At 38.5% G+C, this 26,725-nt stretch overlaps 1 protein-coding gene across 4 annotated transcripts in view; it reads left to right on the top strand.

Annotated features, from left to right (window-relative positions):
- Nucleotides 1-26,725, top strand: part of TENM1 (teneurin transmembrane protein 1) — an 895,908-nt gene that overhangs the window by 434,909 nt on the left and 434,274 nt on the right. For all 4 annotated transcript variants that reach the window (XM_043974016.1, XM_043974015.1, XM_043974017.1 and 1 more), the window contains exon 4: nt 11,623-11,883. In XM_043974016.1, coding sequence (XP_043829951.1) covers nt 11,623-11,883 — 261 coding nt within the window. The remainder of the gene's footprint in view (nt 1-11,622; nt 11,884-26,725) is intronic.

The following is a 26,725-nucleotide window of genomic DNA, read 5'->3' as shown; positions in this document are numbered from 1 at the left end:
CATCTTCTGTCTGTGTCCTTGCCTGGGCTGTCTGCATGTCTGGAATGCTCTCCTTCCTCACGTCTGCTCCCTTCGAGCCTCAGCTGAAGTGGCACGTTCTTCAAGAAGCTTTATCCTGATTCCTGCAGCCACCCCGGCCCCCAAATTCTTCTGTATTCATTTTGCTTGTATCCCATATTTACTTGGCTTGAATTTGGTGTATCTCTTCCCCCAAGTAGAATGCAACCTTCTTGAAGGCAAGGGCTGTCTTGGTTTTCTTATTGGTATCCTTAGTACCCACTTAAATAATCAGGAAAAATGAAGACAGTGTAATTTCTCTTTTTGATCTTTTCTTGTATATGGTGAGTTCTGATGGTATTCCATTGTGACAAGTAAAACTAAATGTGGTCATCTTATTTCTGTCCCAAGTTTGGGGAAAATTAGCTGGGGTTTCTAATATATTTGTTACTTATAAATTAGAAGCTTTAGCACCAGTTTGGGGGCATTAAGCATTAATTAAAGTATATTAAGTATTAGTAAAGATAAAGCACGTGGCCCTGGAAGTTAGGAAAGCCTAGCTAGGATAGAGGGGGAGAGAGAAAAAGCCACCACCACCTACGAGTCTCAGGCCAAAAAGAGGAAGTTCCTGTGCTTATGAGAGCAGAAGCTACCTGTGGGTCCAGAAGAGAGGCAGTCCCTACACACCATTCCAAGCTAATTGGCCAGTATCACCCAAATCCATTGGTTCACTGGACTTGAGGGCAGTCCTTGAGCAGAATGTGCTGAGGTCAGAGAACATACCCTTTGAGGGCCAGGCTCAGGTAGGCTAAATCTCAGCTGACCTTAAGAAAGGTCAGGCCAAGGGGCAGCTAGGTGGTGCAGTGGATAAAGTATTGGCCCCGGATTCAGGAGGACCTGAGTTCAAATCCAGACTCAGACACTTGACATTTACTAGCTGTGTGACCCTGGGCAAGTCACTTAACCCCCATTGCCCCACTAAAAAAAATAATAATAAAGAAAGACAGACCCGCCTCTATTATTAATAATTTTCTCACACCATGCATCTTGGTGACCCCCTTCTCAAGACAATATGCTACCCCAAATGAAATGTCAAAAATGAATATGAAGAGACTAGCAATTTTGACTATATTAGCTTTATGTTTGCCATGACTATGAATTGAATAGCAGATAACTCAAGCAACGGAGAGCAATTATTAAAAGAGTATTACTTAGGGTCTTGTTTATACTTCTTGTCAAGGATAATAATTTATTTTTATTTTTCTGCCTTTATTGAAGTCACTAGTTCTGAATAGATGAACATTTTAGGATTTCACAAATGTAAAAAAATTAAATGTTGCATTTCATGATTTCATGCATTGAGGTTTGAAGCTAAGACATTGCCTTTTTAAGTTAATGTATGGTCATTCTTCATAATGTTATCAGTGCAATCATTTGTGAATTCGCTATGGAATTTCTTGCCATTGTCATTAGCTGTTTTTTCAATATTTAGCCCTAGTATATGCATTATAAGAATACTTAGGAGCCCTGAAATCATATGATACTAGAGTTGGAAAGAAAAGTAGGGATTCATTACAAACTCTTTTGCAGAGGTGTAAGAAGAAGAGAAAAGTGTCCATAGTATAGAAACTAGTCAGTAAGACCTGGGTTCAGATCCCTAACTCAGAAGGGCTGTTTAACAGAGGAAAAACCCCTTAAGTTTTCCCTGTCCCAGGCACACTCTATAAGATAATAAATTGCAGAAAATATTCTGATCTATTCCTCACTGAGAGCTTCCTATTCTGACAAAATCACAAGTCTGGTCAGATAACAACAACTAACTGACATTTATGCAGCGCCTTAAAATTTGCCAAGTATTTCATGTATGTCATCAGTCATTTGAGCCTCACCACAACCTTATGACGTAAGTACCATAGCTATTTTATCCATTTTACAGATAAGGAAACTGAGGCTTAGAGGTCATAAAATTCATGCGATGTCCCATAGCTGGTGATTGTCAGTGGTGATGTTCAAACCCAGAGACTCCTCCTTCTAGGTCCAATACTTTTTCTCTGCACTATTCTTCTGGCTAATTTCCCCAAGGTCATGAGGTGCTTCTGAATGGTATCCATATAAATTATGTTAAGGGAAGCTAATTTTTAGGAGTTCTCTTGATTTTGGTCATCTCTTTTAAAACTGGTCCTCTAAATACCTAAGAAATATTAACAAAAATTGAATTGTGTTAAATTATTTTAATTAAAATTTTAATAAACAAAAATTCTATAAATACTAACTGGCTTAATAAAACCATTTACCTTGATGCCTTGAAGTATATATATTATAATTAGAGATCAGAGCTCATAAAAAAAGATCTTTTTCACCTTAACTGGAGACTAATCTATGACAGAGCTAAAAAAAAAATGCTGATACAAGTAATTGTTCTTTTCCCCTTCCAGGTTTTATAAATGAACTCTCCATGGCCAATAACACGTAGGCCCAGTGACAAAGAAGTCTATTTTCATCTCTACTCCATGGTGTATGTAATCTGATTCCAGGGCCTACGATAAACCAGTCACCTTAGTCTTGCAACCCTTAACCTCAGGGCTAGCCCCACAGCTACTAAACTTTCATTAGTAACAGTTCCCATTCCACCATTTCTTCATAAATCTGGATTTGGGTCAGTGTAGTCTCTGACAGGAAGCAGAGGCATCTCTTTCCTTCTTTGGTGAGGCCACTACTGCCTGTCCCGTTTGATAGTGAATACAGGAAAGAGGGAGTCTGAGCTAAGGTTCGTAGTTAACCACATATTCTTTCTTTCCCAGAGAGAACAAATGATAGGATGCAGTTCTCATTGTGAAACCTTTTGTTGCCGAGGATAGATACTCACTCTGTCTTGTCACAGTCTTACTTTCTGCTAATATGTAGTCCTTTAGAAGCTCATTTGTCGTCATTTGCCAGACTTTTCTCCAAAATACAGATAAATGAAGAATATTGTCCATGTTCACGTCAACGTAACAGATATTTATACATACTTCCTGTTTCATTGCCACTTGGCAGCAAAGAAAAAAAGAAAAAAATGTTTCTGGCCTCAAGGAATTTCCAATATATTATGTCTTGTATGTTTTACATATTTTACATGTAGGCCCAGCTCTATCCAGAATTCATACTTTGCACTAATTCAGGATTCATTTCCTCCCATTATCCTTTTTTTTTTTTTTTTTTGCAGGGCAGTGAGGGTTAAGTGATTTGCCCAGGGTCACACAGCAAGTAAGTGTCAAGTTTCTGAGGTCAGATTTGAATTCAGGTCCTCCTGAATCTGGGACTGGTGCTTTACCCACTGCACCACCTAGCTAACTACCCCCTCCCACTATTCTTTTTTTTAAAACTGGGTAAAAACATTATTTATTTATTTATTCATTCATTTATTTAAAGTTTTAAGTTCCAAATTCCGTCCCTCTCTCATTCCCTCCCTCCCTACCCTCCTCAAGGTTGCAAGCAATCAGCATAGGTTATACATGTGCAATTATGTAAAACATTACCATATTAGTCATTTTACATAAAAAGACTCAAGTAAAAAAAATAGAACATGCAAAATAGCATGCTTCAGTCTGTCTTCAATCAATTTTAGTTCTTTCTCTGGAGGTAGATAGTATGCTTCATCATTAGTCCTTTGGGATCGTTGCATTGCTGAGAATAGTTAAGTCATTCATAATTTCTCATAGCTCCATAATGCTGTCACTGTGCACAATGTTCTCCTGGTTCTGCTCACTTCACTATATATCAATTCATATGAGTCTTTCCAGGTTTTTTCTGAAATCATCCTGCTAGTCATTTCTTATAGCACAATAATATTCCATTACAATCATATACCACAGCTTGTTCAGTTATTCCCCAATTAATGGACATTCCTTCGATTTCCAATTCTTAGCCACCACAAAGAATTGCTATAAATATTTTTTCTCCCTCCTATTCCCTTCCCCATGATATTTACTCTATTTTCTATCTTCTTTCACCCTATCCTTCCTCAAAAGGGATTTGCTTCTGACTGCCCCTCCCCCATTCTGCCCTCCTTTCTTTTAGCCCTCCCTCTGTATCCCCTTCCCCTCCTACTTTCCTGTGGGGTTTGATAGATTACTCTACCCAATTGAGTATGTATGTTATTCCCTCCCTGTGCCAACTCTGATGAGATTAAGGTCTTTTGAGCCTACCTGGGGCTGGATCTGTGTCAGCCTGACTGTGGGGTTGGGTTGTACTCCTGCCCCAGCACAGCAGCCCCCTCTGCCTGCCTTCTAAGCCATCTTTGACTGGAAAATCCCCCTCCCATTATTCTTTTGTTTTTAATTATAAAAGTATTTTATGGGGCAGCTAGGTGGCACAGTGGATAGAGCACCAGCCCTGGAGTCAGGAGTACCTGAGTTCAAATCCGGCCTCAGACACTTAACACTTACTAGCTTTATGACCCTGGGCAAGTCACTTAACCCCAATTGCCAGACACAGACACACAGACACACACACACTCACACAAAAAGTATTTTATTATTTTCCCCTTGCATATAGAGATAGTTTTCAACATTTGTTTTTATAAGATTTCTAGTTTCAAAATTTTTCCCTTCCTCTCCCCTTCCCCAAGACAGCAAGTACTCTGATATAGCTTATATATGTAGAATAACATTAAACATATTTCTGTATTAGTCATGTTATAAGAGAAGAATCACAGCAAAAAGGAAAAACCTCAAAAAAGAAAAACAACAGCACCCAAAACAAAAGAAATAGTATGGTTCAATCTGCATCCATATTCCACAGTTCTTTTTTTCTGGATTTGGAGAGCCTTTTCCATCATGAGTCCTTTGGAACTATCTTGTACCGTTGTATTGCTGAGAAGAATCAGGTCTATCACAGTTGATCAATACATAATGTTGATAATACTGTGTACAATATTCTCCTGGTTCTGGTCATCTCACTCATCATCAGTTCATGCAAGTCCTTCCAGGTTTCTCTGAACTCTCCCTGCTCATCGTTTCTTACAACACAATAGAATGCCATTACATTCATTTACCACAACTTGTTCAGCCAGTCCCCCAATTGATAGGCAGCCCCTCAATTTCCAATTCCTTGCCACCACAAAAAGAGCAGCTATAAATATTTTTGTACATGTGGGTCCTTTTCTCTTTTTTATGATCTTTTTGGGAAAAAGACCCAATAGTGGTTTTGCTGGATCAAAGGGTATGCACAGCTTTAAAGCCCTTTGGGCATAATTCCAAATTGCTCTCCAGAATGGTTGGATCAGTTCACAGCTCCACCAACAGTGCATTAGTGCTCCAATTTTTCCACAGCTTTTCCAACATTTATTATTTTCTTTTTTGTCATATTAGCCAATCTGATAGGTGTCAGGTCCTCCCATTATTCTTAATGAGGTTTTGGCTATACTATTTTTGTGTATAGACATACAAACCCAGCAGGAGGTTGTGGTTATTTGTGAAAATTCCTCCCTGACCAGCATCTTGATGACTTAAACAGTGAACCAGCTTATGTAAAGACATGAAGATGGGGTTCTTCCTCTACTATTGGTAAAGAACACATCAGATAATTATTAAGCACCTACTATATACAAACTGTTTGCTTAGTATAGGGGTACAAGGACTGAAATGAAAAATACTTCACATGCTCAATGAGTTTACAAACTACTTTAGTATGTAAGGACTCTATTCCATTAGTCACATGATATTTTCCAAGTATATTTTCTCATGAAACTTTGCTACTTAGGATTTCAATGTAGCTGTTCAAACTTTAATATCCTAAGAAAGTGCTTGCATTGCTTTGTGGCCAAAGCTTTTGGATTAGACTAGACATATAAAAAGTTTAACATTAAGGATTCAAGGTGAATTTGAAGTATTTTAGTTAATAAGATTGTAAACATATATTTGTTTATATTTTATGGGTTTTTGTGTATGTATATGTCTTTGAGGCTAAAAAGACAAACACTTGAGACACTGTAAGTACTGAAAGGAAAATGCATCATATAATAATTTGCAGACTACCAAGGCTTGTATATTTAGAAAGAGGAAGTGAATCATTTCAATGGAAAATTAGTTATTGTGAAGAAGTGGAATTTTTTTCTTGTATTATCTTTGAAAAATATGTAGTTCTGCTTGTGTTGTTATGCCTTTGTTGTGAATTGATGGTTTTATTATTTGCATTAGTAGTATATTATAATGCTGATAGAAAATTATTTGCCTGCCAAGTATCCCTGGCATATACAAATATTAAACCAATGTCAGTGGTCTCTGGAAAATTGTGGAGAATGAGAAAGCTACTAAAGAAAGATACATGTTTCATTTTTCAAAAAAGGTAATAGATACTACCAACTATAGGCCAGTAAGCTTGACTTTGATTTCTAGCAGGGTGCTACATGATATTAAAGAGATGGGTTCTGAACATAAAGAAAAGGAAATAGTGGTAACAAAGATCCAATATGGCTTCCTCAAAAATAGCTAATGCCTGACTAGCCTTTTTTGATAGGATTAATAGATCAGAGAAATTCTATAGGTAGAATTTAACCAGATTTTAATAAAGCATTTAGCACAGTCCCAAATGCTTTTCTTGTGGAAAAGATGTGAGATTTAGGGTAGATGATAGCACAATTAAGTGTAGTTAGGCTGGACCCAATAATTAGTCATTGGAGGTTCAAAATGCTTTTTTTTTGGTGGGGCAATGAGAGTTAAGTGACTTTCCCAGGGTCACACAGCTAGTAAGTGTCAAGTCTCTGAGGCCGGATTTGAACCCAGGTCCTCCTGAATCCAGGGCCGGTGCTCTATCTACTATGCCACCTAGCTGCCCCCATGATAAGAAAATTAACAGGCATAAATGTATTCCTGTATTGCATGGACTGAAAGAATCTTCTTACCAAGGTGGAAGAGGTATGGTTAGATAGTATTCCATATGAAAAAATAATCTGAGGTTTTGAGTGACCTCCAAGCTTATTAAGTAACAAGGTAAGATGACAGCCAAAAAAATCCTTTATAAGTGTTGAGTATCATAGCATTGGGACTATAGGAGTGATGAGTAATCTCTGTTTTCTGCTTTGGGTTGACCATATCAGAAGCATTTGTAATGATGAAATGATATAGGCTGAATGAATCTGTTCAGTAATGTGGGTCCAAAACTAGCTGGCTGATAAAGCTTAGAGAATAGTTACTAATAGCTCAATGTCAGCCTATAATGAAGTCTCAAATGGAGTTCCCCAGGAATTTGAGATTGGCCATATGCTGGCTAAATGCATAGAGACCATAGTTATGCAATTTACAGATGATGGGTGGTTGGTAGCAGTAGATGATGGAGTCAAGATCCAAACACATTTTGTTCTGCTTCAGTATTTCTAATCTGTGGCAAGATGAAATTTAATAAAGATGAATGTAAAACTGTATGTTTGGATCCAAACAGCTGACTTAACAAGCAACTGGCCTGAAAAAGATCCAGGGATTTTAGTGATCTCCAAGCTAGACACTAGTCAGCAGTGTGATATGGTAGCCTCCTCCACCACCCTTCACCCAAAATACAGAGGTATAACTTCTAGGACTGAGGGGGCAGTAGTCACATAGAAGACCACTCTGGCAGTCTGGCAGTGAACTAGAGGTTTTAAAGGACAGTGATAATTTGGAGACTATCCAGAGGAAAGAAATTGGAATAGTGAGGGCCCTCACTAGTCCTTGGTACAAGAGGGTGGGTTAAAGGAATGGAACCTTTTTGGCTTGGACAAAAGAAGACTCAGGAGGACATGATACTTGTCCTCAAGTATTGGAAGGCCTTTGAGGAAGAAAGATTAGGGCAGTGGTTAGATGTTTCAAGGAGGTGAATTGGTGTCTGATGACAGAGAAACTTTCCATCTGTTAAGAGTTGTGCACATGTGGGATACGTTCCTTGGGGAATGGGTATATGCTGACTAAAGGTCTTAAGCAGAGCTGGGAGAACCACTTCCTCCATATATCAGTGTGGAGGCAGCATGGTGGAAGTGGATAGAGCAGGAAAACAGACCTGAGTTCACAGTCCTCCTCAGATTTGCCTCCTTACTATATTAACCTGAGCAAATCACTTGTCTTCTCTGGGTCTCAGTTTTCACATATATGTAAAACAAGGACATTGGACTCGACCTCTAAGATACATTCTAGGTCTAATGCCTTAGTATGAATTAGTTTGTGATATGGGTCAGACTAGATAACTGCTGAGAGACGTTCCAATTGAAATTCAGTGATTCTGGGAACCAGGTTGGTATTGAAACCATATGAGGCTCAGTTGGAGGAACGAGACAGTCTCGAGAAGACATGAACCAAGAGAACTTGGTAGCTCTCTTCCAGCATTTGGGAGACTGTTGTGATTTCTTCTGCTCCTCAGGGCATTAATAATAAGTAAAAAATGAAAGGGGCAAATTTACCTTGATGTATGAGTAAACTCCCCAGCAAAGGAACCTGTCCTGAAGTAGGATGGGCTTCTTTGGGACAAGATGGTTTCTCTCTCCTGGGAATCCTTCTGGCACAAGTTTGGAGGACTTTGCATCCAGAGATATTATAGAGAATATTCTAATTCAGTCATGAGTTAGACTAAATGACCTGATAGCTCCCTTCAAACTCTGAAACTTTTAACTTTGTATCGGGCCTTCATCTTTGTTTAAGAGTGGTGAAAACCATGAGTGAACATTCCATTTTCCAGGGAATGCGACTTTCCTTTTGAAGGGAAAGAAATCTGTGTAACAGAGAGAAATTCTGCTGACTCATGTCTGACAGCTCTTTTTCTTTTACCTTGTTTCATGTCATTATTTCTTTTTAAAATTTAGAATGACAAACTAACGGGTTTCTCAATTTTATTACTCACCATTTTTTCAAGTCTTCTCTTCATTGTGACTCACATTCAAGTTTTCATAAAGTGACATATCAAGTGTTGATAATGTCAGTGAAAATAAATATGATCCTGTTCTTTTCCAAGTGACTTTTCTGATTAATTTTCTTAATCCATGAAAATAAATTGGATTGCTCATCAGTGACTCATTTCACATGCTTTCCCAATCCAATGAGTCTTCAGAATAGATTGAGACTTTGAAAGTGGCAAAGTCTATGATAATGCTGCCTAAGCTTAGAGTCCTGCCTCCTTCTTCCATACTTGGCTTCTGGAAACTTCAGAGGAGGAATTCTCCAGGGGAATGGAGAAAGTTGAGAATGCAGGCCTGTACAAATTTTGCTTTTTACATCTTCAAGCTGACAGGTACCTTGGCATGTTGCTGTGGCAATATCCCCATATTTAGATGAAATATGATAAATTGTGAAATGAAGAGGCATACATAATATCTGATAGCAGTCTGCTGAATCTCTGGTACTTGGACTGAGTGAAATGGCCTCATCCTCATCCTCATCTCTTTGGGGCAAGGAAAGTTACATTTTTACATTAGGATGAGAAGGGATGGTGCTAACCTAGTAAATGCGGCAGAAGTAGCACAACATAACAGATAGGTGCTAGGCTTGGAGTCAGGAAGACAGATTTGAAACCCATCCCAATCACTTCTTGGCTCTGTGACCTGGGGAAGTCACTTAATCTCTTTACCCATCTGTAAAATGGTGGTCATAATAGCGCTTAAGCACAACAAGTCCAGTGAGATAATGTATGTAAAACACTTTGCAAAGCTTAAGTGCTATAGAAATATGTTTATTTTTATTATTCTTTTATCTAAGGATTTAAAAACTTCTGGAGAGCTAAAAAATGATTTCTGAGAAGAAAGATGCTTAACAGAAATCACAAAGTGGCTTATTATATATAACACCCTACAATTCAGAGAGAGTTGACCTCAAATGTCTCATGAAATACTGTTCTGGGCACATAGTTGATCTTCTATTCATAGCTGTTTTAGTAACTGACAGTTTATGAACATGTATGTAGAGAAAGCCAGTTAACTCTAGGCATTTCTGGTGTGTAGTCTTAGAACAAGAACCTGCTCCTGGGTTTTCTGTTTCTATTTTTGTGCTTTGTGCTCTGGATTAGGCACATTCACTTCAACTCTTTCTAACCATATGATATGGCCTATCTCTGACCTCATCCTGGGACTATCTCATACATCATACTTCAATCTTGGATTACCTTGTTTGACTATCACAAAGATATTTCAGATGCTATATGTGGGCATGTGGTCACTGTGCGTTAACTTATTACATACTTTGAAAACATTTTCCTTTGATTTTGACACATTGCCATAAATGAATGCAAAATTCTCCTTTGCAAGACAGGGAGTCTTATCTGTTTATGATCCACTAGTAGGTCTTCGTTCAAGGGCTAGCAAAGAGCAGAGCCTAGAAGAATAAAGACATAATCTAATGGAAAGAATACTGCACTCAGAAATCAAAACACCCAAGTTCCAGGCCTGGCTCTTCCATAATTAGATGATGTCAGTGTGGGACGAATCCGTTCTCTTCTCCACGTTTCCACATTTATCAAATGAAGTTTCAACTAAATGATTTGGGATAGATCTTAAAGTTTAAATAGAGATAAGGGAAGGGCCCAGAACATGTCCTACTGAGGAATAGCAGATAACCCTTCAAGTTTTTTAGATGTGGATCAATGAGGCCTTAAAATCTTCAGAAACCACTGGAAAGAGACTTGCTGTGTATTCTGAAATTGGGGTTTAGAGTAAACTCTTTAGGAAAATCTGAATTAGAGAAAGTCATTTGACTGACTGAAATGGTGTTGTCTTTGGCAAGGAAAGTTGTTTTCCTAAGTTTTTACATCAGAATAAGTTGGTTTGATGGTAGTAGGGTAAATGGGGCAGAGGCAGCATGACATTGTGTATAGGGACTGGGTTTGGAGACAGGAAGATGGGCTTGAATACTTCTTAACTGTGTGATCATAGGCAAATGACTTAGCCTCATTGGCACAGTGGATAAAGTACTGGGCTTGGAATCAGGAAGACTTCTCTTCCTGAGTTCAAATCTGGCCTCAGACACTTACTAGCTGTGCAACCCAGGGGAAGTCATTTTACCTTTGTTTGCCTCGGTTTGCTCATTTGTAAAATAAGCAGGAGAAGGAAATGGCCAACCATTCCAGTATCTTGGCCAAGAAACCCCCCAATAAAGAGTAAATAAAACATATAGATTTTTAATACAATTTAAATTGTTTTGGACCATTAGGATTCTTTCACTTGACTTAGCAGCGTGTGTGTAACATTTTAACTTTGCTCTGAAACACTCTTTAAACATATCTTTGTATTTGTACCCCAAAGGAAAGACTCTTTAAAGGGTAGCACCATTCTTTTTCAGTGGTGTGTGTGTGTGTGTGTGTGTGTGTGTGTGTGTGTGTGTGTGTGTGTGTGTATTTCATTGCATTTGCACCACCATTTCTCAGTCCAGTAGTAAAGCTATTTTGGGGATACTTTTTTATTCCTAGAACCTACTAAGAATCATGAGGACCATAAATGTAAATGACAAGCACAAAATAAGTAACCACATTCAAGGGACAGTAGTCAAACTTCTAATTTTTCAAAAGCACAATTGCTGACAGTGGGGAAATGTTTTCATGAGGGTATGGAAAAGCAAGAATAGAAAGCAGACTTTTTGTGCCATCATCTCATATACTGAACTGTGCTCTTAATGCATTGGTTTTTCTTTGTTTTAGAGATGGAATTCTGTGAGACTCCCCATATTCTGTGCTCAGGCTACCAGACAGACATGCACAGTGTGTCTCAGCATGGCTACCAGTTAGAGATGGGCTCTGATGTGGATACAGAGACAGAAGGTGGCACCTCTCCTGACCATGCCTTGAGGATGTGGATGAGGGGAATGAAATCGGAACACAGTTCATGTTTATCAAGCCGAGCCAACTCTGCATTGTCCTTGACTGACACAGACCATGAAAGGAAGTCTGATGGAGAGACTGGTAAGCAAACCCATTATATAATTCTTAAAAACCAGACAGAATGCTACGGTGACCTTTTCTTTGTTTTACTTACTCCGTCTACCTATCACTATGTAAAATGGAAGCACAAAGTGGCAGGATTTCATGTATGTGACACAGTGTTTTTGCTACCACATGCTTTTCTTCTCTTTAATGTCTGGCACAATATTATCCATTTCCTGTTGGTATGCACAATCACTTCTCTTGTACATCTCTTAGCATTCGCCTTTCATTGTCACCTATTTTTAGGGTGCAACATTTAGATCAAAATACTGATTGAGGCCTTTTGGCTTTGGCAATCAATACATGAATAATCAGGAGTAATTTTTATAGCATACTCTTTTCTAGTTTTGTTTTTATCACCCCATTGGATGTATGTAGAATGATATAAACTAACCAGCTTAGAATGAAGTTATTTTTTACAAAATAGTAATTGATAGGAAAATACTGTCACTTGTTAGAAAATGTATACAAATACTAATGTCATTAAATCATAATTATTTTTCTATTCTTTAAAATAACATGATTCATCTATGTAATTATGACTTTCTTTTTTATTTCTAGTACTTTAATGTTACCTCAAAATAGAAATCTTTCGTAGAAAAGGTGTTAACATTTCAAACCCTGTCTCTCACCATCCATTACTGCTTTTGTCATTTGGTTGCCTATCACCATGTCCACAGAGTCCAAAGTAGAAGTCGTCTCTTAGAATCTTAGTGACCATTGTGAACCCTTGCCAAGAGGAAATAAGGTTCAATAATAGGCTTGTCTCTCTTGCTTTTCTGCTTTGTCCTCCACTGCCTCAAATTCCCACATGATACTGGAGGCAAAAGCCTCCAAACCTTATTTACCTCTTGATTAGCATGCCGTTTTCCAAACTGTAGATGGAGGTGCTTCAGAATGTCACTAAGAAGTCTTAGAGATCTGTCAGGTCCTAGGTTTGCTTGCTCCCCTTAACCAATCTGGGAGGAGGCTGCTGAAAGTTGTAAGTTAAAATAAACAAGAATCTTAGGGTCATTTTTAAATGTTATGTGATTTCCCCAAAGATTATGAAGTCTACTCTTTACCCTATCAAATTCATTCTTCAGTTTTCTACCAGGACTATCTGTCTAAGATACATGTATTGATGAACCAGGTGAATAGACTGTCCATACAACTGTTTGTTAGAAGAAGAAAAAGATAATCTTCACTAACTAGGTATTTCAAATTTAGATAGATAAGCCAGATACTTTTGAATGATTATAGATCCCATTTAGAAGCCTCTACAGTGTTGAGAACTTGATACAGTCAGCAAAATATCATCCACAAGCAGAAATCTGTAGGACCACCATCCATGGAGAATCCTCCTTCAATTTAGATGCTGAACATCCTCCATGATGCTGTCACCCCAATTTGGCAAGCATACATCCACCTGCTATTGACTCATTTGATATTAATGTAGGATTGCTTAAAAACGTTCTCTCTTATTATATCTTTGAAGGAATCTTGTATAGTTTTTTCTTTTTTCTTTTTTTTTTTTGGGGGGGGAGCGGGCAATGAGGGAGAAGTGACTTGTCCAGGGGCACACAGCTAGTAAGTGTCAAGTGTCTGAGGCCAAATTTGAACCCAGGTCCTCCTGAATCCAGGGCTGGTGCTTTATCCCCTGCAGCGCCACCTAGCTGCCCCCTTGTATAGTTTTGATATACAACTGGAAGACCCCTTACTGGAGAAGAACAATGAAAGTGGCACTGAGTTCTACCAAATCAAATGGATTTTTGTGTGTTTTTTTAATGGTCAACAAACAATAAGCAGAGCAGGACCTTGTGTTCTCTGCACTGTTCAGTCAATGTGGGGAAGATAGGAATAAAATATGCTATATAATATTATTTATGAAAGTCTCAATAGTCTCTTCTAATGCTGTTATCAAGGTTGCACTCATTATATGTGTAAATTTTTCTCATAAAATATTATATGGGGGCAACGAGGTGGTGCTGCAGTGGATAAAGCACCAGCCCTGGATTCAGGAGGACCTGAGTTCAAATCCGGCCTCAGACACTTGACACTTACTAGCTGTGTGACCCTGGACAAGTCACTTAACCTTCATTGCCTCACAAAAAAAAATTATATGGAAAGGAGGTTAGGCCTATGGGAGGAGAATCACTAGTGAATTCTCAATAACCATTGTGGCTATTTGAGTAAGAAAATTTGTTAATTTTTAAGGGCTTGATATACTTCAATCTCTCTGCTACCTTGGGAGTCAATGCATCAGCACCCCCAACATTGTGGAGTCTCTGGCACAGACTTCGATGCACAGTTCATCTCATCCAACTGCTTTCCCCATTTTTGTTTTCTTCAGCGTCATTTCTTTTTTAAAATAATAAACCTTTTTATTTAAAGTTTTGAATTTCAAATGTTATACCTCCTTCCCTCCCTCACCTTCAGTGTCATTTCTATATCCTCATATAGCACATCAGGGATAGCGATGTTAGAATCTAGTTTTGGTGATTCCACTGTAATTGATGGAGAAAAGACTTAAATCTTGACATATCATTTCCATTATCCAGCTATTTTCTGTCCAGCTTTCACTTTGGTCTTCAAATGCTCATAGCATGATCATCATACTGAGGTGATCTTCTCACCAAACTTGCCATAAACTTGCTTTTTTATTCCACTGCTTCTCGCTGTTTTATAAGGCAATACTATATGTAACTTTCTGTCATTTTCCTCCACAAGATTTTTTCAAACAAGTTTATTTTCTAAACTAGTGTTCCCTTTACACGACATTCTCTCTACTTAGCAGGGAGATCAGCCATTGCCAGACTGATAACTGTTCTTAGGCTCTCTTGGTCTCCTAATGTGAAGCAATTGGTTTATATCCGTTCAACTTTAAAAAAAGATAATAGTCTCTGTCAGTATCTTTTACAATTTATTTCCCATTTTAAAAATATAATTTAACAGAATAAGTTAGAACAGCTTCAGTTGTATAGACTGTCTTTTCATTTTTTATTTCCTAACACTGTATTCATTTTCTTGTTGTTCTGACTATTCTAGACAACTAATTTAGAAATGACTCTCATGTCAGTAGCCCTTGGTTTCTTGTCAGTTAGAATGTAATCAATTTCATCTTTAGTGATATGTGGTACTTGGTATGTCCACAATACATTTAAAAAATACTCGTTGTGAGCACTGTGATATGAGATAACTAATTGTCTCATGTGCCTTGGGATGCAAAATTAAAAAAAACTCCATTGTCTTATTTATTTGTTCCTTCAAAGACAGTCTGTGAGTCACCCTTCCATTTATCTGCATCTTCTTGTCTTCTGAATTTGGTTACGGTGACAGTTTCATTGTTGGTATGATTCATTTGGTCTAATCATTATGTCAGCTTGTTAGCAGTTGTACAGGAATCTCACATTTACAATATCAAGACAAGTTAATATTTATTGATCTAAGCTTTTTTTCCTTCTTAGCACCTTGTAAGCCCCTTTTGCACCACTTTGGTACATTTACTGTAGAAGCAAAAGGAAGTTATATAGGACTGAGAACTACTTAGCATTTTTCTTTTTTACTTGGTTTGATCTGGACAAAGAATTCATCCTCCCTTAACCAGCCTAGTGGTGATGAGCTTCTCTGTAGTTGGCTGGATTAATCTATAGAGAACAGGTGGAGTGTGCCACCAGGACAGTACTTAAAGTTTTTACTATTAAGATGGAACTTGCTAGATTTGTCTCTGCTAACATAACCTTCAAGAACACATGGTCATGGAAGGAGCACTTGTGTATAGGACTCCCATTGAAGACTCCATGAAATAATTTTGAGAATGATCGCATGGTATGGTGCAGGGGTTTGCTCACAACAGCCAGCAGGTCCATGTCCTCTGCTGACCCTTGTTGGAAAGGGTACTTTATTTGGAATCCCAGGGCCTAGACTCATGTGCCATTTTTGACACCAGCTTCAGTGGGATTTGGAGCATATCATTTAACCTCTCTGAGTCTCAGAAGAGCCTTTTCCCTGAACTTAAGTGAATTTAAGAACTTTAGCCTTCCCATGAGATCCTGGCTTGGGCACTCAACTTCCTATTCCATAACTTTGGTTGGAAAGATCTATTCGTTCTATTTAATTAACCAGGAAGACCTTTCAAAATACACATGCAATATTTATATTCTCTCATCAGATGTATTTGCTTATTCTGTATTCTGGGGCATTAAAATAATTGACCCTTATTATCAGCACTCCTCAACTTAGTGTGTCAAAAAACAACAGGTACTAGAAGGAGCCATGGATTTCAAGGCCTCCATGGGAGCATTTTTTATTTATTCTCAAAATGGAAGATGTTGTCAATGCATTCTTTCTGATGAATGATTTCCAGCAAGTTTTTTCTTTTGAGTTTTTAAAGATTGTAGTTTTTGTTTTGTTTTGTTTTTGGTTTTTTTGGTGAGGCAGTTGGGGTTAACTGACTTGTCCAGGGTCACACAGCTAGTAAGTGTCAAGTGTCTGACGCTGGATTTGAACTCAGGTACTCCTGAATCCAGGGCCAGTGCTCTTTCTACTGCGCCACCTAGCTGCCCCTTCCTTTTTTTTTTTTTAAAGTGAGGCAAATGGGGTTAAGTGACTTGCCCAGGGTCACATGGCTAGTAAGTGTTAAGTGTCTAAGATCGGATTTGAACTCAGGTACTCCTGACTCCAGGGTCGGTGCTCTGTTCACTGTGCCATCTAGCTGTCCCTGATTGTAGTTATTTTTAAAATTAAATTTTATTTTATTTTCATATGGAGAGTCAACTTTTCTTCCTCCCTCCTTTCCACTTCCAACTACCTTCCCATGTGGAGAAAGCAAGAAAAAACCCAAAGCGTTGTTAACAAACATGTATAGTCAAGCAAAATACGTTTCTACACAGGCCATGTCCAAAACAAATATGCCTCTCCAATATTTGACCTCATGGTTTGGGTTAGAGCACAGACCTGGATTTGAGGATTTGCAGGAAATTGGTACTCAAAGCTAGTACAAGCATGGGATTTATTATTATATAGTACAGCAAGCAGGCAAAAAAGTACACGTATACTTTATGGCAATATAGACAGACAGAGGTTTGGCCCCATAGATGCAAAGAAGCTCATCCAGCTTAGGGGATGGGAGATGTAAATGGTAGTAGAGATCTTGGTCAGAGTATGTGCTTAGAGTGGGATCTGGTCAAGGAAGGACTTGGTTGATATTAGGTATTTGATATCAGAGCAGGGAGGGGACATTCCAAATCAGATCCAGATGTAATAGGGAAATTCCCTGGGTCACTTATAAGACAAGGTTGGGGAGAATTTCCTCTTTGGGGCCAGAAATTGGATGAGGATTCAATTTGGTAATCAGAAGTTATTTATCTTTATAATATTCTTGTTATTATATAAACTGTTCTCTTAATTCACCTTACTCTGTGTCAGCTCATACAGGTCTTCCCAGGTCTTCCCAAAACTGTCACCATCATTTCTTACAGTAAAGTAGTATTCCACCACATACATGTACTTGTTTATTCATTCACCAATTGATGGACACCCTCTTAGTTTACAATTGTTTGCTAACACAAAAAGTACTGTTACAGATATTTGGGTTCATATTAGTCCTACTCTTTCTTTACTCTTTGAGGTATAGATACCTGGTAGTGGTATTGCTGTGTAAAAAGGTATATACAGGGGCAGCTAGGTGGCACAGTGGATAGAGTACTGGCCCTGGATTCAGGAGGACCTGAGTTCAAATCCGGCCTCAGACACTTAACACTTACTAACTGTGTGACCCTGGGCGCAAGTCACTTAACCCCAATTGCCTCACCAAAAACAAAACAAACAAACAAACAAACAAAAGAGGTATATACAGTTTAAATGCTTTGGGGTCATATTCTTGAACTGCTTTCCATAGTGGCTGAGCCTGTTCACAGCCCTACCAACTGGACATTTTCTTTTCACTTGCATTAATTTAGTACACATTATACTCTTTCACAAATTCTCTGGTCTAGTAAAATCACCTCTACCTTTTGGAATCGATGATCTCCTTCAGAGCCCAGCTCCAGTGCCACTTCTACATATATGTATATTGTGTATGTAAACTGACTCCAGGGCCAGTCTGATAAATGGCAAAATGTCAAAAAGAAATATTTCCAGGCCTTTGTTGGGAGTCCCATACCATAGGAACCACTAAGCCCCCAGTGAGATTAGTGAATTCATGTTATTAATTTACATTAATTCATATTAATAAATATTATTCCCTTAATTAAACGTATTCAGAGTTGTAATGGAGCCACCTTTAACCAGTTTAGGGGAGCCGGTTGTTAAATTTTCATTGTAAGCATTTACACTTCAGAAATTTATGATCACTGCAAGTCAGGCTAGATTTATTGTTTTGTTTATTGTCTTGACTTAAAGTCAAGTTAAAATTTGACTTAAAATTTGTTTTACAACTATTGATTCAGTTCACCTTAAACAATTACAGGGTTAAGTCTTACCTGTAACCAAGTCTAGTATGTAACTTAATAATGCAGATGAAATTTAAAAGCGTTTGTGCATGCCTTCTTCCTGCCCCCCCTGCAATCCTATCCTGGTTGTTATACATACCTGCCCATACTTGCCTATATTTTGCTTTGGAAATTCCAGCCTGATGTTTGATCTCTCTGTCACAATCTAATCTAGCTAGTACATGAGTTATCTGTTTTCCTATAGTCTCCTATAAATACAGTCTTCCTGGTTATACTTAAGGAAAATGCTCTTTGTGCCATTCTTTATATATCTAAAATTCACCATTTAAAAAAATAAATGTAGACTTCATAAGGACAAGGGATCATAGATTTAGAACTGAGAGGAACCTCAGAGGTCATACAGTCCAAACTTCTCCCACTTCAACACACATACTTTATAGATTTTTTTAAAAAATGAAGCCATGTTTTAAATGCTTAATGGGGAAAAATGATTTACAGCAAACTTTTTTAAAAAGAGTACTGAAATGAATTTTGAAAGTTGTGATTTTTGTTTGGTGTATTTTTTGAAGAAGCCGCATGGCAGAATAGATGGAGTTCCGAGCATGAGTCAGAGAGACTTGCTGAAAACCCGTCCTCTGGCTTTATGACCCTGGAAAAGTTACTTGTCCTCTTTGTGCTTCAGACAGATTCCTAAAGCTCAAGAATTTTCTGGCCCGCAGAAATCATACTGAGACTCATCTGAATGTCCTTCACTAGGATTGTGGGGTAATGAAACAATCCATCTGCCATCAAGCTAACTAAGCTCACTATTGTATTCGCTACAACTCTTCAGTCCATGTCTTTATGTATGTGTTTTGAAAGGAAGGTTCCCATTATCTCTTTTTTTTTTTGGGCGGGGCAATGGGGGCTAAGTGACTTGCCCAGGGTCACACAGCTAGTAAGTGTCAAGTGTCTGAGGCCGGATTTGAACTCAGGTACTCCTGAATCCAGGGCGGGTGCTTTATCCACTGTACCACCTAGCCACCCCTGGTTCCCTTGATCTCTAATTGCCAAGGTCTTCATGCTTCTGAAGGTTCCTATTTTACTTCTCCATCTGATGTCAGTTCCATCCAAGATGTTTCTCATAAGACCATACTTCATATTGCTTCAACTTAGAGGATTTTTATTTGTATTGAATTTCCCTAGAGATCCCATCCCAATCAATATTAAATGGGTTTAATCTCATATTTCTCTTTCTTTCATTTTAAATGCGGGATATGGAAAGCACGATATAGAATAGGTATGTTCATGGATATACATACTCACAGATGTGAGGTTTGGGGGCATCTTTTAAGAACCAAAGTCTATGTCTGTGCTCTTTAGTTACCAAATTAGGAAGTGGTCACACAAATTTGTTTTAAAACTGTTGATACAGTTCACCTTAAACAATTACAGGAGTAATTCTTACTTGTAACAAATCTAGCATGTAACTTTATAAGATTTCTAATTTCAGTTTTTTCTCCCTCCCTCTCCTCCCTCCCCCCTCCCCAAGATAACAAGTAATCTGGTATAGGTTATATATGTACAATCACATTAACCATATTTCTGCATTAGTTATGCTGTGCAAGAAGAATCAGAGCAAAAAGGAAAAACCTCAAAAAAGAACCCCCCCCCCCAAATAGAGATAGTATGGTTCAATCTGCATCTAGATTCCATAGTTCTTTTATTTTCTGGATTTGGAGAGCATTTTCCATCATGAGTCCTTTGGAACGATCTTATATTGCTGAGAAGAGTCAAGTCTATCACAGTTAATCAACACACAATGTTGTTGATACTGTGTACAATGTTCTCCTGGTTCTGCTCATCTCACTCAGCATCAGTTCATGTAAGTCCTTCCAGGTTTCTCTAAAAGGTGATTTCTTGTCCAAATTAACTTGTTGAAATAATGTAGATGGATGAACTCTCAGAGCGCAGACTATCACTAATGGAAGGAATTTCAGAGATCACCTACTCTGACCCCTTCATTTTTCTCATTTTACTTAACAGTAAACTGAGGTACTGAGCAGGTAAGTGGTTTTACCAAGGTCATATCACTGTTAAGTGGCAAAAAATACAGTAAAATGGAGATAGGAATATAAGGCACTCTTCATTTCTTGTCAGCCATTTGTTCAGTCTTCCTTGGCCTTTTTGTTCTCTGGGGTAAATTATCCATTTTTTCCTATACACTGACTATCACAAGACTATACTTGTACTATAAAAAAATCACAGAATCATAGGATCCATGCCCTAGAGGGTGCCTTCAAAGGCCATTTTAACCATAACTCCACCTCCAGGCAGGGGTACATGAAAACGATTTCAGTAATGCCTTCATTCTTCCCTTCCCTTCACATTCCCCAGGGAAAGAGAGCCTTTCTTAATCCCACTGTGCGCCAGCAAAATGTGCTCAGTGCTAGGTATACAAGAACAAAAAAGGAATCAGTCCTCCCATCAAGAAGCTTTAGTTACCTAAGAAAAGACATGCACACATATATGTAGATGACATATATACAAAATAAACAGTAACTTTTAGAGGAGGGCAGTATCAGCTTGGGGGTGGGAGGCGGTGACAGAGCATTAGGAATGGCCTCATTTACCACTCTGGGACTGGAGTTGAAGGGCTTGATTTTGTGTCCCAGATCTACTGCTTGTGGTCTTTGTGACCCTGGGCAAGTCAACGAATTTTCCTGAGCCTTAGATAACTCTGCACAGTAAGGATTTGAAAAGATTATGACAAGCCATTTTATTCGACTAAGTAAAATGAAATTGAATGAGGATAAAAAATGTAAAACCCTTCCCTTGTGAGTCCTTTTTTAAACCAGATAAGTGAGATATGGCTAAATAGTCTGTTGGAAAGTTATCTGGGTTTTTTGGTGGTTTTGTTTTTGTAAACTGTAAGATAAACTTGAGCACACAGTGTAATGATGTGTCAGACAGAAAAGTGAATGTAATCTTGGGCTGCATTGAGAGGCATGACTTCCAGGAAAAAGATGTTAGACTTCCAGCCAAGCTGACTACCTAAGAGATAAGATGGCCCAGATCCCACATATCTGCTCCAGTTAAATTCTGAAGTTTACACCAGAACATGTAGTGAGTGGTCAAGAAATCCAATGCAAAACTACAGTTAGTGACAACTCGTACCCTAGAGTTGCACAGTACGTCAGCCAAAAGCCTGAGGGGAGAAAGGGAAGCAAGCAGCAAAGCTAGTTACAGTACAGAGTAGCTTCCCAGCTCTTCTAGAGATGGGCAGGGACAAATTTAATTGGCACAAGCTTTGTATCTGGAAGTAGGAAGAGCATAGGATTTCCTAGAGAAAGCCCCAGACTGTGATCCTTGGAAGTGGCCAGAGAGTGGCAGCAGTAGGCAATGACCAGCACTGTGCTTAGACTGAGACACCATGGTCCTAGAAGCTCAGTGGCTCTTGAATGCTCGGTGTCCTGAGATTTCAGAGAGGGCCCTCAAGATCTAGATCGCTAAACCTCAAAGATCCAGGGATGCCTAACCCTGAGAGATGGAGGTCATTTCCAGAACCAAGGCAAGTCAGCATGAAACCATGCTGAGTCAACTGTCATATCCAGAAGTATAGCAAGGTGCATAGCCTAGCTCTAGCTCAGATCAGGAACTGAATTGGCAAGAGGAATAAATCAGAGAATCCATTGACCAATATCAAAAGTTGTTTCTCCTTTAGAGATCCCCAAAAAGAAAGAACAGGTAACCCATAACAACTCCAAACAGAGTTATAAGGGACACAATGTCATAGCTTTGTTCTTGAAGAAGACCATGACATCAGTGATGTCAGGACTTGTAAGTGAGGGAGGACTGTGCAAGGTCACCAACCTTACTCTCTCTTCCAGTAGCAAGATATACATCAGGATGACTGGAGATGGCCTTGGATATTTTTTTTGAGGCAATTGGGCTTAAGAGATTTGAACTTGGGTCCTCCTGACTCCAGGGCCTGTTCTCTATCCACTGCACCACCTAGCTGCTCCTGTATGCATGGCTACATACAGACACAAGTACCAAAGACTGAGAAAGGAGTTTTTGTTGCCAAAGTCCTTAACATTATCAGATGGTTCAGCATCTGAAAATGCCATCATTTAATCAGTGTAAAAGGCGTTAAAGAATGACATCTGTTTTATTGCTATAACCTAAGGACCACGGGACTTTCCCATGTTTATCTTGCACCTGAAACCCTTCATATGTATTTTTTTATCCATGAGAATGTGAACAGAGACTCTTACTTTTCTGTTGTATCCTCAGCACTTAGCCCAGTGCTTTGCTTATAGTGAGCTCTTTATAAATATTCATTCATTCATTCATTCATTCATTATTGGTGTGAGACTTCTGTGAAGTTTGTAAGTCTTTGGCCTTTCTTCTCCTTTATTCCTCATCTACGATTTCCAATGTTTCTCACCACTTTTACCTCTTTTGAGGAATTTTTTTAACCCTTACATTGAAGTTATGGAGGGTCAAAATATAGGTTGATTTAGTTTGGAAGATATAATCAAGTCCATAAGATTTCTTGGTTTCAGTTCTCTACGTGAGGTTGGTACATTGGCTACAGTTCCTATCATGGTGGTCTTTGGGGCAATGCTCATCAGTACAAGGTAACCAGATGTCCCATGAAATATTTCCTGTTATCTTTGGTTATATATAAAGTCAACTCCACTAACTCTTTAGTTCATCTTAACCAAGTAGAATTCAGATCTTCCTGAGTTCACATGTGGCCTCAGACAGTACCTATGTGACCCTGGGCAAGTCACTTCACCCTCTTTGCTTCAGTTTCCTCATCTGTAAAATGAGCTGGAGAAGTAAATAGTAAACCACTCCAGTATTCTTGCCAAGAAAAGCCCAAATGGGGTCACAAAGAGTCAGCCAACTGAAATGGCTGAATGACAACAAACCAGGGAGCAGCTTGTGAGCAGTTGTTTAATTGAGCTTTGACTTCTTTCTTCTGACTTCATTTATGAGAAGAGTGCCAAGATTAATATGGTTTGTTAAACTAGTCATTGGCCAGGAATCTCCCTTTTAGAGTGTCAGCATCTAAGTGAAAGTTTATAGAAGGTCTAAAAATAGAATGATTCGTATCATCATCTGTCCCCTGTCCTGTCACTCTGCTGCCGTCACTGCAGAAGAGAATAAAGGGTTGCCCAGGACTAGGGGTCATTATATAGTTGTCCTTGTTGAGTTAGTTCCTGTGCTAAATAATTTTTTTTTTCCAAGTGAGCTGATGATGTGAGCCTCTCCATATTTAGATCGGTCCTAAGAAAACAGTTCTTCTATCACTTCGGACTGTATTCTATCATTCGAAAACTCAAACTTTACCTCAAAGGAAAATTATTTGTATTCTTTTTGATGATAAAATGTGGCAGGTAACACGTGGTATATAAATGTAAGTCTTAATATAATAATCAAGAAACCTTTAACATATCATTGGTATGGAATTATCCCTATTCCAGGTGAAGTATCCTAAGTCTTGTTGGGCATTCAGGAGAAATAGAGAACATAATGAATATATCTTGCTGTTTCCATTCTTAGTGCTTCTCAGACATTCCACTGATCCTGCAGAAGAATTCTCCTTTATTTTCCCTCTCCCAACTAGAATGAGATTTCCTTGAGAGTAGAGACTGTCTTGGTCTTTTCTATTTTTATCTTAAACACTAAACATGATGCTTGGAACACAGTAAGGGCTTAATAAATGATATTTTGTTAACTCGTCTATAACTCTGCCTTTAAGGAGCATACATTTGAATTGGAGAGACAGCCAGAAAATTGTAATCATTTCAGACTTCTATCTTCCATTCCAGAAGAACTGAGGAAGTTATGTGAAGACCCTTGCCATTGCCTTATCCTGAGCAGTTTATTCCTTCCAGAGCTATCTGAAGGTTTTTCTTGAGCTACAGTGTCACATATGATGGAGCTCAATCAAAAACTTGAGGCCTAGATGATGGTTGATATTTCTGGTTGTCTTTTCCTAACCCTCTTGTTTATCCTTGAAGCAGCCTCTTAAAGGTAGAGATGGCATTTCAACCACCTAGGAGCCCTATCGTTTTCACAGATTGCTAGGCATTTCATTCCCTGTCTGTTGTTGAGAAATTTTATAAGCAAAGGAAGTTCTGATAGAGACCACAACAACATAGAAATTTACCAGTGATGCTTCCCCTTGCTTCTGTAACATACACCAGTGAAGCACATAATATAAAATGAGTTAGCAATAAACACACTACCACTGTCATGCAGATGTTGTGGGACAAATGGCCATCCTGGGTTTCCTGGGTGATGTGAGATTGTTATTCCCCCAAGACCTCTGTTCTTCCTTCAGATATTCAACCACGTGGAGTCATTCATAGGATTTAAATGGGAGCATTTGTATTCATTTATTTATTTTCTTTTCCCTAGCAGTATAAGTTAAGCAGGACACTTCCATGGCAATGATAACAGTTCCTCAGGAACCATCCAAATGTCAAAGGAAGTATGTGGAACAATGCAGTGACTTGGTAATAGCTTTGGCAGGAGCCCTGCTTTATAACTGACATAGTAACGGCTCTGCTGGACCCATCAGACATGGATAAGACACTGCAGTTGACTTTGGAATGGCTCCTTTGGAGATGTTACACCATCAAAGGAAATATGTAAGTCATTGGAATTGCTGTAGGTGTAGGTGATGGTTCTGCAGTTGTTTTCGTTTGTAGGAATATTATAGCAATCCGCATGGCATTAGGAAGCTAGGAACTTGACAAGTCTAGATTTGTGTGTGTGTGTGTGTGTGTGTTTTCTTTCCCCTTGTACAAGATATTTAAATCTATTTCTGCTTTGTACTATTGTCATACCCACAAACCTAATCACGAAGTGCTTGAAAATAAGGCTTTTACAACCCTCATATTGAAGTAAAACAAATGTCTTCCATGTAAGAAAATGTCTACCTATCCAGTGTACATGTGTGCAAGTGAACGCATGTTATCTAAATATATAGTTCAATGAGTGGGAAAAATTACAGTGCAGGAGAAACTTCATGTGAAAAGATGAAATAACTGCAGAGCAAATGAAAATGAAAAATAAATGAATTTGTAAGTCTGTGAGGCTGCAGAATCCATTGGGGTGTTACTACCTACGCAGGTGACTTGCTTGCAGATTCAGTAATATCATGACATCCTCCAGAGACTCATTACCTGTAGACTGGAAGGAACTTCAACATTGTGAGTGATCTGTCTTGATTTAAAGAATTCACCAAGATATCCAACCGGAGCGCAACTCTTCATATAGAAACACTGTGCTCATGATGGCTCTTTGCCATGTGGATATATTGTTCAGCAAAAGGAAGTAGAAGGGAAAGGAAGCATTTATTAAGCATCTACTGTGCACGAGGCACTGTACTAAGCACTTTACAAACATCTTATTGGATATTTACAACAATCCCTGGAAATCGGGTGATATTATTATTTACATTTGACAGTTGAGTAAACTGAGGTAGACAGTGGTTAAGTAATTTGTCCATGATCACAGCTACTGTCTCTGAGGCTGGATTTGAATTCAGATTTTTCTGATTCCAGGCCCAGTGCTTTATTTACTTCACCACATCTCACTGGGGAAGAGTTTAAGGTAAATCCTCCACACTTTTACCTTGTTCAACCTATATTATTTTTCCAAAAGGGCAGTATAGGATCATACATGGAAGTATATATCATTATGAAATTTTCACTTATTTAATGCTGCCTTCTTCAATTTTACTTTAGAGAGGTACAACTCTTAGGAAATACCATATCCTGTGGGGAAGTTGAGGTACTCACATTGCTTAATTAGGAAACATGGAGAAGAGATATTTAATTGATTTCATATTATAGGCATTGCCTCTTTTACCCTGCTTTATTTTGTTTTGCAGTGATGTCACTAATATGTTATAATCAAAACCTCACTGCTAATGTCTTTGATGATCCTTTATGACATTTATAGCATAATTTCTAAGAAACACCTCCTTGTGGGGCAGCTGGGTGGCACAGTGAATAAAGCACCGGCCCTGGATTCAGGAGGACCTGAGTTCAAATCCAGCCTTAGACACTTGATACTTACTAGTTGTGTGATCCTGGGCAAGTCACTTAACCCTCATTTCCCTGCAGAAAGAAAGAAAGAAAGGAAGGAAGAACTCCTTGTGATATTGTACATATCATGGTGTAACTTTCTCCCCGTCAATTAATTGTGTGACCCTGGGTCAATAACGTCATCTCTCTGAATATCCATTTCCTCATTTCTACAATGGCATAATAATGCCTGCTTCCCAGTGGTTATTGGAGTCAAATGAGATAACATAAAGTGCTTTATAAACCTTAAAGTGTTATATAAATGTCAGCTATTATAAGTATTATTATCACCTAACGTCA

The sequence above is a fragment of the Dromiciops gliroides genome, chromosome X (assembly GCF_019393635.1).
Source record: "Dromiciops gliroides isolate mDroGli1 chromosome X, mDroGli1.pri, whole genome shotgun sequence".
In the NCBI taxonomy this organism is placed as follows: Eukaryota; Metazoa; Chordata; class Mammalia; order Microbiotheria; family Microbiotheriidae; genus Dromiciops; species Dromiciops gliroides.
Note: the sequence above shows the minus strand (reverse complement) of the source record. Positions and strands in the feature narration are given on the sequence as shown.